The sequence below is a fragment of the Atheta coriaria genome, unplaced genomic scaffold (genome assembly GCF_025399875.1).
Source record: "Atheta coriaria isolate IRGN ID8LTWV9N9 unplaced genomic scaffold, Caltech_Dcor_3.1 hic_scaffold_3_pilon, whole genome shotgun sequence".
Lineage (NCBI taxonomy): Eukaryota > Metazoa > Arthropoda > Insecta > Coleoptera > Staphylinidae > Dalotia > Dalotia coriaria.
The window spans coordinates 9,741,851-9,755,027 of record NW_027045445.1 but is presented as its reverse complement, the minus strand read 5'-3'; the positions used below and the strand labels follow the sequence as shown (position 1 = coordinate 9,755,027).

The 13,177-nt window shown below is 35.4% G+C and overlaps 2 protein-coding genes and 1 long non-coding RNA gene across 7 annotated transcripts in view; 1 reads left to right on the top strand and 2 right to left on the bottom strand.

The window, feature by feature from the left end:
* Nucleotides 1-756: 756 nt before the first annotated feature.
* The window catches only part of LOC135803985 (uncharacterized), a 131,322-nt gene continuing 118,901 nt past the window's right edge, over nt 757-13,177 (bottom strand). For 3 of the 5 annotated variants that reach the window (XR_010550943.1, XR_010550944.1, XR_010550942.1), the window contains 2 exons: nt 2,936-2,973; nt 757-1,649 (listed from right to left, as the gene is read on the bottom strand). This is a non-coding gene — a long non-coding RNA (uncharacterized lncRNA). Of the gene's footprint in view, nt 1,650-2,935; nt 2,974-5,129; nt 5,470-7,169; nt 7,204-7,345; nt 7,703-13,177 lie in introns of those variants that run through there. The other 2 variants (XR_010550946.1, XR_010550945.1) reach the window with 2 other exon arrangements.
* LOC135803983 (NAD-dependent protein deacylase Sirt4-like) lies at nt 7,917-9,219 on the bottom strand. Its single transcript, XM_065317738.1, has 3 exons — nt 8,952-9,219; nt 8,475-8,896; nt 7,917-8,346 (listed from the first exon to the last, which is right to left on the bottom strand). Exons 1-3 carry the CDS (start codon nt 9,121-9,123, stop codon nt 8,032-8,034), a joined length of 909 nt encoding a protein of 302 aa, XP_065173810.1. The 5' UTR covers nt 9,124-9,219; the 3' UTR covers nt 7,917-8,031.
* On the top strand, nt 9,413-11,514 carry LOC135803984 (protein rogdi-like). Its single transcript, XM_065317739.1, has 6 exons — nt 9,413-9,616; nt 9,725-9,796; nt 9,857-10,149; nt 10,211-10,331; nt 10,400-10,609; nt 10,674-11,514. The coding sequence occupies exons 1-6, from the start codon at nt 9,581-9,583 to the stop codon at nt 10,740-10,742; spliced, it is 801 nt and encodes a 266-aa protein (XP_065173811.1). The 5' UTR covers nt 9,413-9,580; the 3' UTR covers nt 10,743-11,514.

Below are 13,177 nucleotides of genomic sequence, written 5' to 3'. Positions count from 1 at the left end.
TATATAGAAGAATCAACTAACAATGATAAAAACACTCGGTGGTCGAGTGGAGACGTGCACCTGCTGGCATGCCAGCAGACACGGATCGAATCTCAGTTATAGAAGGCATTTTTCTCAAATATAAAAATATCTTGTGTAATTTGGGTTGCATATGTGAATTGCAACGAAATATAAGAGAAATTGAAATATAAGTGAAAGCAACATGAGAAGTAAGAAAGTAAAAGAAGAACGGGGGAACAGAGAAATAGAAGAATGAGTAGTAGAGAATAAGGAGAAGATGGAAGGAAGAGAACAGAGAGTAGAGTAGAGAAGAGGAGGAGGAGATAGAAGAAAGAGAACAGGAGTGGATGAGATTTTTAAATTTTTTGGCACGTGTCGTTATAAGACAGTCACAGGTCGCCCATTGCTCCCGGCCCATCCTACAGCTACGATGTCTCTGCGCTTCATCCCCGAAATTATCAGGCATATCAACAATTTTTATGGTGGGGATCACCCCAGAGAGAGGGAACTCCTTATAAGGACAATCCTTATAAGGTCTTGTAAAAATATTTCTAAGTTTTAAGTCGCCTCAAGAGAGGTGACACTTAAAAATATTCTTACCAGTTCTGACCTGTAGCTGAAATGAAAGAAGGAGCACACAAATCACACAGGATACCTTAACAATTTTTATAGTGGGGATCATTCCCTGAGAGAGGGAACTCTCTTAGAGACCTGTTCCTGAAATGATAGAAGAGGTACACAAATCAAAGAAGTCAATATATTTTACTATTTCTTTATTAACAATAGAATACAAGTTTATATTTTACAAGTCAACAAAATACTCGTACATGTCGCCATATTGAAACAGGTCTTACGACCTGCATAGCCGTGCACAAGCAAGCAAGTTACACTTCGCAAAGTACTACCGGGATAAAGAAATGAAGAAATAGACCATTTTCTGCGTGAGTGAAAATGGGAACAAATATACAGGGTGTTACAAATAGAAAATTCAAAGTGCAAAGAAGAAAAACCTAAAACAACAACTAAAGTTAAATTTTCACGGACAACAAGAAAAACAAATATACAGGGTGCTACAAATAGGAAATTACTACATCACAAAAAGAAAATCAAGTGTACAAAAAAGAAAATAGTCGGGAATACAAATTTAGAAAACTTATAATAGGAAATCAAGAAAAACAAACATACAGGGTGATACAAACAGGAAATTCCTAAATTTAAAAATAAAATACAAAGTTTAAGTAGAAAACGACCCAGAAACGACAAATTAGGTCAGTTTTACACTAGAACGCAAGGTAAAGTAGAACATAGGGTGATACAAGAAAGAAAATTGCTACATTTTACAAATATATTACAAATATTTTAGAAATATATTATTACTCTCAATAATTAATTGCCAAACTACGAAAATACGTTAAAGAGCCGGCAGATTTATGAAATAAAAATAAAAATGCAAGCAAGGAAAATTTCACGTTATTAAACCGATGATTGACATGACCATACTCTGCGGGTAGATCCAAGTCGCATCCGACGGCACGCATCAATTTTGTGTTGTTACGGTATTCACGTTACATGCAATTTTAGATAAATATGAAAGTATAATGTAATAACGTTTACAAACTTACCAGTGCATCAGGTAATCATAGAAAGTACTGAAACAAAAAAACAACACGTGTGTGAGAACTCGCACTATGATGCACACTTATTTAAATTTGTTTTGAGGGATAATGAACCTGTACTATTTTAACACACAATATTCCCGGCATATCCTGCCAAGGACAGTAGTTAATTACACAAAACAATCTACATGTCTGTTGTCATTAGGTGCCGTTAGTAATGCTCATTTTCAATCAATAATAAAATGTAATGTAATCGGAATGAATGAAAGAATGATGCCGAGCCGCGTGCAGGTAAGAACAGATTGAAGCGGTCGAACGTTCGTAGCATGAGAGGCAGCATTGCGCACGTTTATAGCGATATAAAAACTTGTTTATACACAAACCCCGATATGCGTGTAGAATTGAAATAGCACATTTCTGAAGTGCACTAAAATAAAATAAAATATAATAATTCATTACATCAGTTGTTAATTTCAGCATTCGGTTCGCGCGTTATACTAACGAAACTACAAGTACTATTGCGTATATGCGTATACACACAACTATCATTATAACTCGCGTTACGGAATTTTCTCGCAATAAATTTCAATACAGGGAAATAAAGAATTAAATTCCGCATCTGGGAAACTTAATCCGAACTTAGTTTAAGACCGCGTTCGCGTGTTATAATATTAACACATTACAATTCCTAGCGCAACGAGTACTATTGCGTATATGCGTATACACACAACTATTTTTATAACTCGCGTTACGGAATTTTCTCGCAATAAATTTCAATACAGGGAAATAAAGAATTAAATTCCGCATCTGGGAAAATTAATCCGAACTTAGTTTGAGACCGCGTTCGCGTGTTATAATATTAACACATTACAATTCCTAGCGCAACGAGTACTATTGCGTATATGCGTATACACACAACTATCATTATAACTCGCGTTACGGAATTTTCTCGCAATAAATTTCAATACAGGGAAATAAAGAATTAAATTCCGCATCTGGGAAAATTAATCCGAACTTAGTTTGAGACCGCGTTCGCGTGTTATAATATTAACACATTACAATTCCTAGCGCAACGAGTACTATTGCGTATATGCGTATACACACAACTATTTTTATAACTCGCGTTACGGAATTTTCTCGCAATAAATTTCGATACAGGGAAATAAAGAATTAAATTTAATTCCGCATCTGGGAAAATTAATCCGAACTTAGTTTAAGACCGCGTTCGCGTGTTATAATATTAACACATTACAATTCCCAGCGCATCGAGTACTATTGCGTATATGCAATATAATAATATAATTGAATCATAAACTTACCAATGCAGATCACATCGGACTCTAAGGCACGGCAAATACTATAAATAAGAAAAGAAAACATTATATTCATGTAATATTATATTCAAACAGCAGAGAAAAATAAACATCTATGCTGTTTACGTGAAAGTTACTTATTAGCTGCAATCAAAACTAAAATATGATGCAACAATGCGATAAAAAAGTGTAAATTGTGTTCAAAACAAACACAATTCTCGTGTCGAATGCTCACGCTTGCCGAAAAATATAAAAATAAACAATACAAATCTATGAATGATACAGTAGTTTCAAAATTTAGATTAATAAAAAGTAATGAAAAATTAAAATTCGATTTGTGTAATTCTGATTTCTTCTGCGGACAGAGTGCCAGATTTTACATTAAATATTTAAGTGATATCTGCTTAAGTGATCTGCTGATAATAAAAATGTTTTGCATTCTTGAGGATTTTATAATAAACTACAGTAGAACCTTGAACTCGAACCTTGTTAAGTCGTAATCCTCAGTAACTCGAAAAGATATGCTATTCGCTTCCGCTGAACCCCGAACGACGCAGTAACTCGAATTTTTTAGACTCAGTAACTCGAACAATAAGTTATTTCCCTGTGAGGCATTACTCGTACATTTTAATACTCAGTAACTCGAACTGCAAATACTACCTCAGTAAGTTGAAGTTCATAAAATTTTATGATTTCTTACTCGAGATTCCCGGAGCTCAAAACTCGGGATTCCCGTAGCTTAAAACTCGTGGCAATAAAATCAAAAAGGAATGTTCGGGGCTCGGGGCCTCTTATCTATTGTTTTTGTTTTGCACACGTGCAAGGAATGAATTCATTCAATAAACTTTCTAATTTCTAAGAAACACAGATGTTATGTTTCTTCATTTTTGGTCACTTTTGGTTACTTGGCTCAGTCAGTACATATTTGTTTGGCTGTTAACAAGCAACAACATGAGTACAATACAGCAATTGATACACTACGAACTTACATTGAAAGATGTAATGATATCGAGTATCGTATATTCGGTTCACTATATGAACTAGAAAAAATAATTGATAAAAAATCTGTAAATGGCTTGAATCAAACGAAGATAACAGATTTTTTTATCAATTATTTAAAACATAGAGTGTAAGTTCATTCATTATATTTATGTACTTGACTCTCATTTTATGTTACCTAATGTAATTTGTCGCAATAAATGTTCTATGAAATTGTGCCTTTTTATGTCGAAATTTGATGAGTTAAATCTTCATATCTCGAAATTCTTGTTAAGTCGAAAACTTGCTATCTCGAATTTTTTTTGGTTTCCCTTGACATTCGAGTTATCAAGATTCTACTGTATAAACTGCAAGATGTGATATCTGCAGGTAAACAATCTTATCTCTTGTGCGAAATCGCGTGATCGCACACGGACACGGTATGCACTCACTACCACCGACAAGCAATATTTAACGCGAAAACATGACATCAAACCGACTATCTACTAATGGTAGGTTTAAATTTAAAACACATTTTATCAAATATGCAACAAAGTTGATGTTGCATGAAAATACCAGTCATAAGCAATTTAATAATACTTATCAAATCGCAAATATTGCTTTAATTTATACTCTATGATACAATAAAAAAAATTTAAGTTGTTTGTAAAGTAGGTTTACGATCGAGATGTTTACGTGATAACGTCTTATTCGTGATATAAGTTTTGTTTGTTGCAATTGTTGTAACACTTCACTTGCACTTCACATTTTGTTTTACTGTTAGGCTCCCCGCACACTACAAACTTTTTATCGGCCGATAAAACATTCAACGAAAACTTAACCGCACGAGAAAATCTCCATTCGTTTGTATGCCGCTAGAGTGAGAGAGACGGAAGATCGGTCAACTCACTCGAACGCTATGACTGGCACGGAATTACTGGCAGCGCTCGAGATGAGACGGGAGATCGGTCCGTCTCTCTCTGGTTATAACGAGAGGGGGGTCGGAATGACTGGCAGCGCTCGAGATGAGACGGGAGATCGGTCCGTCTCTCTCTCGTTATAACGAGAGGGGGGTATACCTGCGATCGACCTCGCTCGTGACACAATGTTTCTGAACCGGTCACCCGTAAAACGATTTTAAAGACGTTATCACGTCAATAATATTATATTCACACATCGGAGAAAAACAAACATTCGAAATAGCCAGATAAAAGTTACTTACGCAAACACGAAAGAACTTCCTAATAACGGAAAACAATTTGGCAGGATCCGATTGACCGATAAAGTCACACAGTAACCGACAATGAAACCGCAGCAATCTTTTAATGTGAAAAATGAACATCAAAACCAAGCAAAAAAAAACTTTTATGAACATAAACGCAGAATTAATCACTAACATAACACTGCAGATGCATGTTACAACTAAGTCGATTGATGACCGAACATATTCGAAATGCAAATTTAGAAAATAGAAGTCCGATCGAACGACACGCGTCGCTGGAACGCTTCGGTGCTTGCTGAAACTGCGCACACAAGGATGCGACAGTTCACAACGTTCACAATAAGACTCTGTGCCTGCTGCATAAACCCGGCAGGTAAAAGTAATAGATGCGCAAAGCCAGTGCGTCGATGCCACGCGACCTTGTGCGCGAATTGCAATAGATGCGCAAAGCCGGATGCGCGTCGACGGCACGCGAACTTGTGCACGAATTGCAATAGACACAGTAGGTACCTGTGATAAGAACTAAACTAAAATGTGCTGCATGCGACAGCGCAACGAGAATCTTACGCGTAGCATCTCGCACGGCGGATGCGCTAAGAAAGTGGTTTATACACAAACGCTGATATGATTCAAAACGAGTGCAATTCTATTTTATGATTTTTAGTTCATGCTAGTGCCATCTTTGAATAGAATTTACAATGCGACAATTCAAAATAAGACTGCACCTGCTGCATTAACCCGGCAGGTAAAGGCAATAGATACGCAATGCGGTGAGTCGATGGCACGCGACCTTAAATATAGAGGATTTTCGGTAGCGAATATTTTTTAAATTAAAAGCGCTAGCGACCAACCAATCAAAGATTATAAAATTTTGGAAAATTCCCTCTAAGATAAGACCAGAATATAATTAAAATTCGAAGTGTAAAGGTTCTGAAATCGTATTCAAAAGTACTAAAAAGTAGACATTTTCAACTTTCGTTCGATTTTCCTTCGACCGCTGCCCTTGTACGGTGCCCTGAACACGAGTCACTTCTGCCCTTGTACGATGCTCTAAACACGAGTCACTTCTACCGCTACCCTCATACAGTACTCAACTATACAATTGCGATTAATTGCAATATAACTAAATAAACAAGAAAAAATCACCGTTCTTGACATATTCGAGTCAATGAACGATAAGAGTGCATATCTTTTAAACTAAAGGTGAATTCGACCAACGGATTGAAAGTTATGAAAGATTGGAAAATTCTGCATTAGATAAGAATTTAAATAATTTAATTTCATGGGATAAAAGGACCAAGTACGTGACTAAAAGCAATTTTTGTTTTTGCCCTTTTGAATTGCGAATATCTCCTAATTGTGCATTTTGTTCATTCTTTTGTGTTTGCGATTTAACAGCGATCAGCCGGGTCCCGGGAATTTACCCCAGTTGACTCACCCTCTCATCGGCCCTGTATAGAATACCTCACGCGCTATATAAATTTGAAAGAATCACTAAAATCGCATGAACGTTTCACGAGATACAGCCGAATTTTCACCGCGTGTTTCGAAAATTCACAAAACTCGTATAAGTTTGAGGGCAGTTTTAAGGCATTTACTTTACGTCGCAATGTAAATAGAGTGCTATTTAAAATTGAAAGAATTTTTAAGACTATTTTGCGCTATATAAAATTTAAGAAAACACGCTAATATATTAAATAATTTACGATATAGTGGCAAATTTCCATGATACGTTCTGACGAACGTAAATATTGACAAAGTTTAAGGAGGGTTTTTAAGATACCTTTGAATTTTTGGGTATTAATTGATTACAAACATAAAATATCGTGAAGTTCGAAATGAATTTAATTTAAAAACACGACTCGAATGCATGTCGTGAATTCTGCAAGCGCGCGCGCCAAGAGCGAGAGTTGAACGCAGCAAAAAAAGTTGTTTATATACAAGTACTGATAACCAGCAGAGAAAGAAACGAATACTACTCTAATTTGGATGTTCTACGTGCGTATTTTAGTGACATGCAAATATAAATTATTAACTTACCAGCATATTGCATACCGCACATCAAATGCCAGTGCTGAAACAAAAAAAGAGAGTAAGATCATTTTGCATCAACACTGTGTAAAGTCGATTTGCCCAGTTAGACGTCGTATAAGTCTTGCATTGCCATAAAAACATTTGTAATGCAATTATCAACATAAATAAATGAAGTTACGTACTTGTTCTAAAATTGAGTGCAAAATAATGCAAAACTGATGTTGAATTGGTTCCGGCAGCCGAAGAACAACAGTTCATCACTCCGCACAGATAGAATTCCTTTTGATTTCCGAACATGCACAGACACACAATCTTAATAAATCACGACGCACGATTCTTACAGATTAAATATTTTCAATTGTTAACAGAATAAAATGCAATCACCGAACGTGGCCGAGGCCAACTTGCGAGAAGGACAGATCGAACTCAACTGAAGATTGCAGTTCGTGTGCTATGCAATGCGGTTTGTGATGAAAAAAGGTGACACATACACAAATGCACACAGGTAAATACAGCGTAGATGTTGTTTGTTTACATTGCTAGAATGTGCGCAGAGATAAGAGATATAGCGCGGACTCGTGCGAAATCACGCCACATCGAACACCAAAACTTTTAGTAAAAATGCGCATCCTACCGACATCTAGTGATCATTTTAAAAGTACAACAAGAGATGCTTCATAAAGCTGTCTGTGCACAACAGGTAAAATGTTTGTTAAAGAAAGCGAGTTCGTAATCATTGTTGATTAATTACTGTTTCAATATGAATAGGAATTTTTATTAATATTTTATTATCACCCATCAACAAAAACTTTAATAAAATAAACCCTGAAAAATCGTATTACATAAGTCAATATACTCGGCAAACATTTTAAAGTAGTACTTTTGCTAAAATTTCGCTGCACTTGGCAGCAATTTTAAAATCTATCAATTTATCAGCCCGGGTTGGACCGATATTTACTATACAAATATTTTTACATTCATCCAAGGCCTGCAAAATTATCCTATAACTAGAAAATACCTGTAAACTCGACCCAAGCACGAGTAACGAATCACAATTATGTACTGTCTGCTCAACTTGGTGCACAATTGCTTTAGGTACATTGTCACCAAAGAACACAATGTCTGGTTTTAAATCATAATGACATGTTTTGCATTTCGGAGTTTTAAACTTTTCAACAAACTCCTAAAATAATATCAAATTAATGTTCCATTTACAAGAAATCAAAGATAGCATTGAAATGTACATAAAGTATACCATATTATAGGTTTCTAAATCAAAGCATTAAACTATTTTATTCATTTTATATTTACCAAAGGTATCTCAACATCTCCATCTGGTCTAATCATAGTTGCAATATTCTCAAATGCCATAGGATTATCAATCTTCAATTCTTCTTGCACTTTATACCTATCTACTTTAGTGTTGCAATTTGTACATATCACAGTAAATGCACTCCCATGCAGAGTGATTACATTCTGACTGCCTGCCTTCTGGTGCAGATTATCAACATTCTGAGTGATTACACAACTCAATGGGCCTTCCTCCTCAAGATGTTGGAGAATCTTATGAGTGTCATTTGGTTGCACACTAGAGAAACGTTCCCACCCAACAAAATTTCTAGCCCAATATCTTTGCCTAGTGTGTGGATGTTTTATAAATTCTTGGTATTGAATTGGTTTGTGGTTTGTCCGAGCATAGAGACCAACACCTTCTGATCTATAGTCTGGTATTCCTGGAAAATTTAAATAATTAGAGTACTTCAAATTATTTGGATTTAAAATAGATACCTGATTCTGTAGAAATGCCTGCTCCTGTTAAAGCAACTAAGTTCACAGAAGAAAAAATAAAATCTTTTAACAATTGTACATCTTTATCTTCAACTGGTTTGTGTTTAGGTATAAATGAAGAATATACCCTGCTTAAATACTTAATATTATTTAAATTAATTGAACTATACATTATTTTAAGTAGTTTTGTTTATTTAAATGTTTACTATTTACAAATTTTGATAAATAACAGCTGATGGAACCAAACATATATTTCCAAAATACGTTGGGTTGCCTATAGTAAAATAAATTAACTTAAAAAAGTTATACGCTAAGTTTTGCAGCTATAATTATTGTTATGCTCTTATATACCGAATGAAATTGATGCACACATCTATCTTTATTATAGGAAATCACATTTTAATTAAATGCGTGAAGAAACCGTACATATTCGACATTTTCACTTACACAAGCGCACAACGTGTGAAACAACTGAAAGTCAGCTGGTCTCAGTCAGTCTTTCATTTGTTATGGCTCGTGACTGGTGCTGAGTTGTTTCCATTTGTGGGCGCATTTGTTCATCAACGAAAAGCAACGAAACATTATCGTTAAACGACAATAATCCGCGTGTAATCGACGCCCACAGCAAAATGTCCGAGTGCGAGAAGGAAGAAGCGCTGAATCTTGTAAGTTCCACCAAACGCCTCAGCAGGTTATGTAGCCTAATAATCAATTTATGTTTGTGTTTATTGATTCAATTTATTCAATACATTGTTTGCAATTATTCTGTGTAGCAACGCGAGTTTGAGTGGGTCCTACATCAGGAAGTACACACAGCTCTTCATCAAATTCACCAAATACTTGTGGTATGCATTTTTACATACAAATTTATACTACCATAAATTACCAATAAATATTATTTGCAGGAATGTGCCAGAAGATTTCCCGTGTATTTATATGGACATGATAATTCTCAAAACCAAGACAAGTTTGTATTGTCAGTGCCAGCTGAGCAGCTTAAATGTGCAGTCACCCTAACCGGCGATAGCATTACACATGCTGACATCACATTTCGCGTGCAACGCCAACAGAACACCTCGTTTCGAACGGCGATTCAAACGGATAATCCGTGGAAACTGCAGCAGGTGCAGGATGCCGCCAATCATCTGCAGCAGGCCATTCATCACATTGATGATGTGCCCAAACATTACAAATTTAAGTAAGTTTCAATCAAGAGATGCTCTTAAAATCATGATATTTATTTTCTGCTTGGTTTTCAGGTCATCTGATGAAGTGTTACATATTTTAGGCAACATATTAGGTAGTTTACAGAGGGGCAGGACTAGTTTAATAGTGCCAAGAAAGAAAGCCATTGATGATTTAATGAAAAGCAGAAATATGGTAATTTTAATAGTTTCATAATAAAAATATTATCTTTATGTTCAATTTTTTTATGTATTTTTTGTTAGAAATCATTGTCACCAAATCTACCAGAAGACTTGGCAATAAGCTTCTATCTGCAAAGTCACAAACTCATCTTTGCTGTTTATCAACTGAGCAACAATCACGGCCAGATGAAATTTGACATGACGCACGCGGAATGTTCAGTGCCTTGGTTGAATGAGGTGTTAATGCTGTTCACTGTTGGATTACAACTTTGCCAACAGATAAAGGATAAAGTAAGTAAATTTACACAATGCAACACTCTTTATTTACTTTATCTTTGTTCCAATGTTGTTGCAGATTTGTGTATTTTCACAATATAAAGATTTCACCGTGGGATCGCGTCCCTCTAGCCCGCTGACAAATTAAACTATCAATGTTCAATTTGGAAATGTCCCTAAGTGCACACTTGTCCGAAACCCAGATCGCTTTCTAGCTGCGAAGCCGTTATTGCATAAGTTTATTCCAAATTATGTTAATGTAAGCAACTTGAGATGTGGGTTGAACGTAAAAGTAACCAGACATGAAATTGAAATGAGTATAGTAAGTGTCAAGTATTGAATCTAAACAAACTATGAAAATTCAGTCAATATGTAAGATAATTTAAATTATGTATTTTATTCGGTTGGAAACGTTACAAATAAGATCTGTGTTCCGTATTGAAATTTGTTTATATGTGGACAACACTATAAATGTTGCGTGTTTTTATTTATGAATTTAATCGATTTGAATGACGTGTGAAACATTATCGGACGCATTCACTTCTTAGTTGTAACGTTTAGAGATAATGCATATATGATGTAAGAAGTGTAACTGTGTAATTGAATTGTTGTAATAATATTTATGACAATAAGCACTTTCGGACGCGATGCCGCGTTGCGTTAATTAAGCCCACTCTAGGATAATTCACACCACTAAACGAAGCAGTTACAAAAATTGAAATGATTAAATAATTATATTGTTATGATGTAAAGTATCTACAGTCACATTATATGTATGTGTTAATACTATTAAATAATAATTGTTATCCGATATTGAAAATTATATAAAAATATGAATAATGGTGTGCATGAAATTTGGAACGAAATCAAAACGTTGAAAATTGTGAGTCGAGCAATAAAATCATCACCTTTTCAAAACATTGATGTGGTACATAATTGTTTATGTGATAAACTTGTTTTGTGGATTAATTGCATTTCTGTTATTTATCATTTATTAACAAAGAATTCATTCACGCAAAAGTAATAATAAAAATGTTTTTATCACCAAATACACTTGGCCTATGTGTAAACTTGGTTGCATATCATCTAACATTGAAATATAATTTTTAGTTTAAAGCCCTTTGAAAGGTACTATAATAGTATTATAGTAATGTATTAATACATCATGTGGGACATTTTCGCAGCTTCAACATCACTTGCCAGTAATAGACAATCACAAAAAATTGCATATTTGTCATCGTCTATTAACGCAAAAAACGTTTTCAATAATAAACTAAAAATACAAGCAAAATAATTACCAGCATATTTTTGCCCAATCATTTTGAGAACAAAAACTCAACTTTTGAGAACAAAGGCGTCATTAAACACAAAGAACCGTGGAGACTAGTGTGCTAGTTAGCTGCAGAAATGTTCTCATGACGGCCGTAGCAGCGCAAAGAGAAATACAAGAGATGATATGTTGGTTGTAAGCCAGCGCCCTTCAGTTCACACTCTCTTGCGCTTTTAGTGTGTCGCTGGTTTCACTGAAGTGCTGTTAAGATTATTGTCCTGCACTTCATTTTCGTGCCAGGTACTTACATACGTTACACATATGCGCAACTATTCAACTGCCAACTCTACTCACCGACATTCTGAACAATACTCCTGCATCGGAATTGTCACTACTCCAGAGAACTCAACTCAATAACGCCTAAAACAAAGAAAGCACATTTTAGAGATTATAATTGCAATAGTTAGTGTTTAATTTGAGACCCATGCAAACAAACAATCAATTCCTCACTATAATCAATAGTGGAAGATCAAATGAGTGCGGACGTTGGGAGAAGGGTGTTAATTCACCATTTCCTGTTTGTTTGCGTTCGAGAGGAATTTTGACATGGGTTCAGCAATCAGCAATCGAAAATGTTACGATAAACATTAGCATCCAAGGGAATAATTTATCTTTCGACGAGGGATTAGCAAGTACTCTGGAAGGTGCTGCGTCATTTTCGTCATATTAACCACAAATAATAATTTACTGATGAAATAATAATGACTGCAATTATAATTAAGCGTAGAATACAAAGCCGTGGAAGAAAATAGCTGGTTAATTGAATTTGCTCTTGATGCACACGAATTTTAATCCTAACCTTAGTTATTATTCCTTCCAGACTTCCAGACATAATTAATATAGGCTGTTTTATAACAAAAAAACATTTTTGATATTTTTTAAGTTTTTGAGGTTATTTATCACATTTGAGGTTATCTTTCTGTCTGTCATATCAACTGACGCCATTACAATAACCCACTGAACAGTGACATTGTACCCTCGGAAGAATTTGCAACATATTTATCTGAAACATGCTCACCACGCGCGCCGGCCGACTGCTCTGCTATTGCAGATATTGCTGATGTTGTGCTGCTGGGATCGGTCCCCAAACAACTTGTTTCATTCCGGCGCATTGTAACCGCGCCGTAGCGCCGTAGCTCGAGCACAATGGTCCGTGTCTGAAGAATGAAAAACGATGCAAACGGCCTTGTACAACAATATATACCCTTCGTCTTCATTTCATCTAGATTTCCATTTTGCGCTCGGCGTCGCCG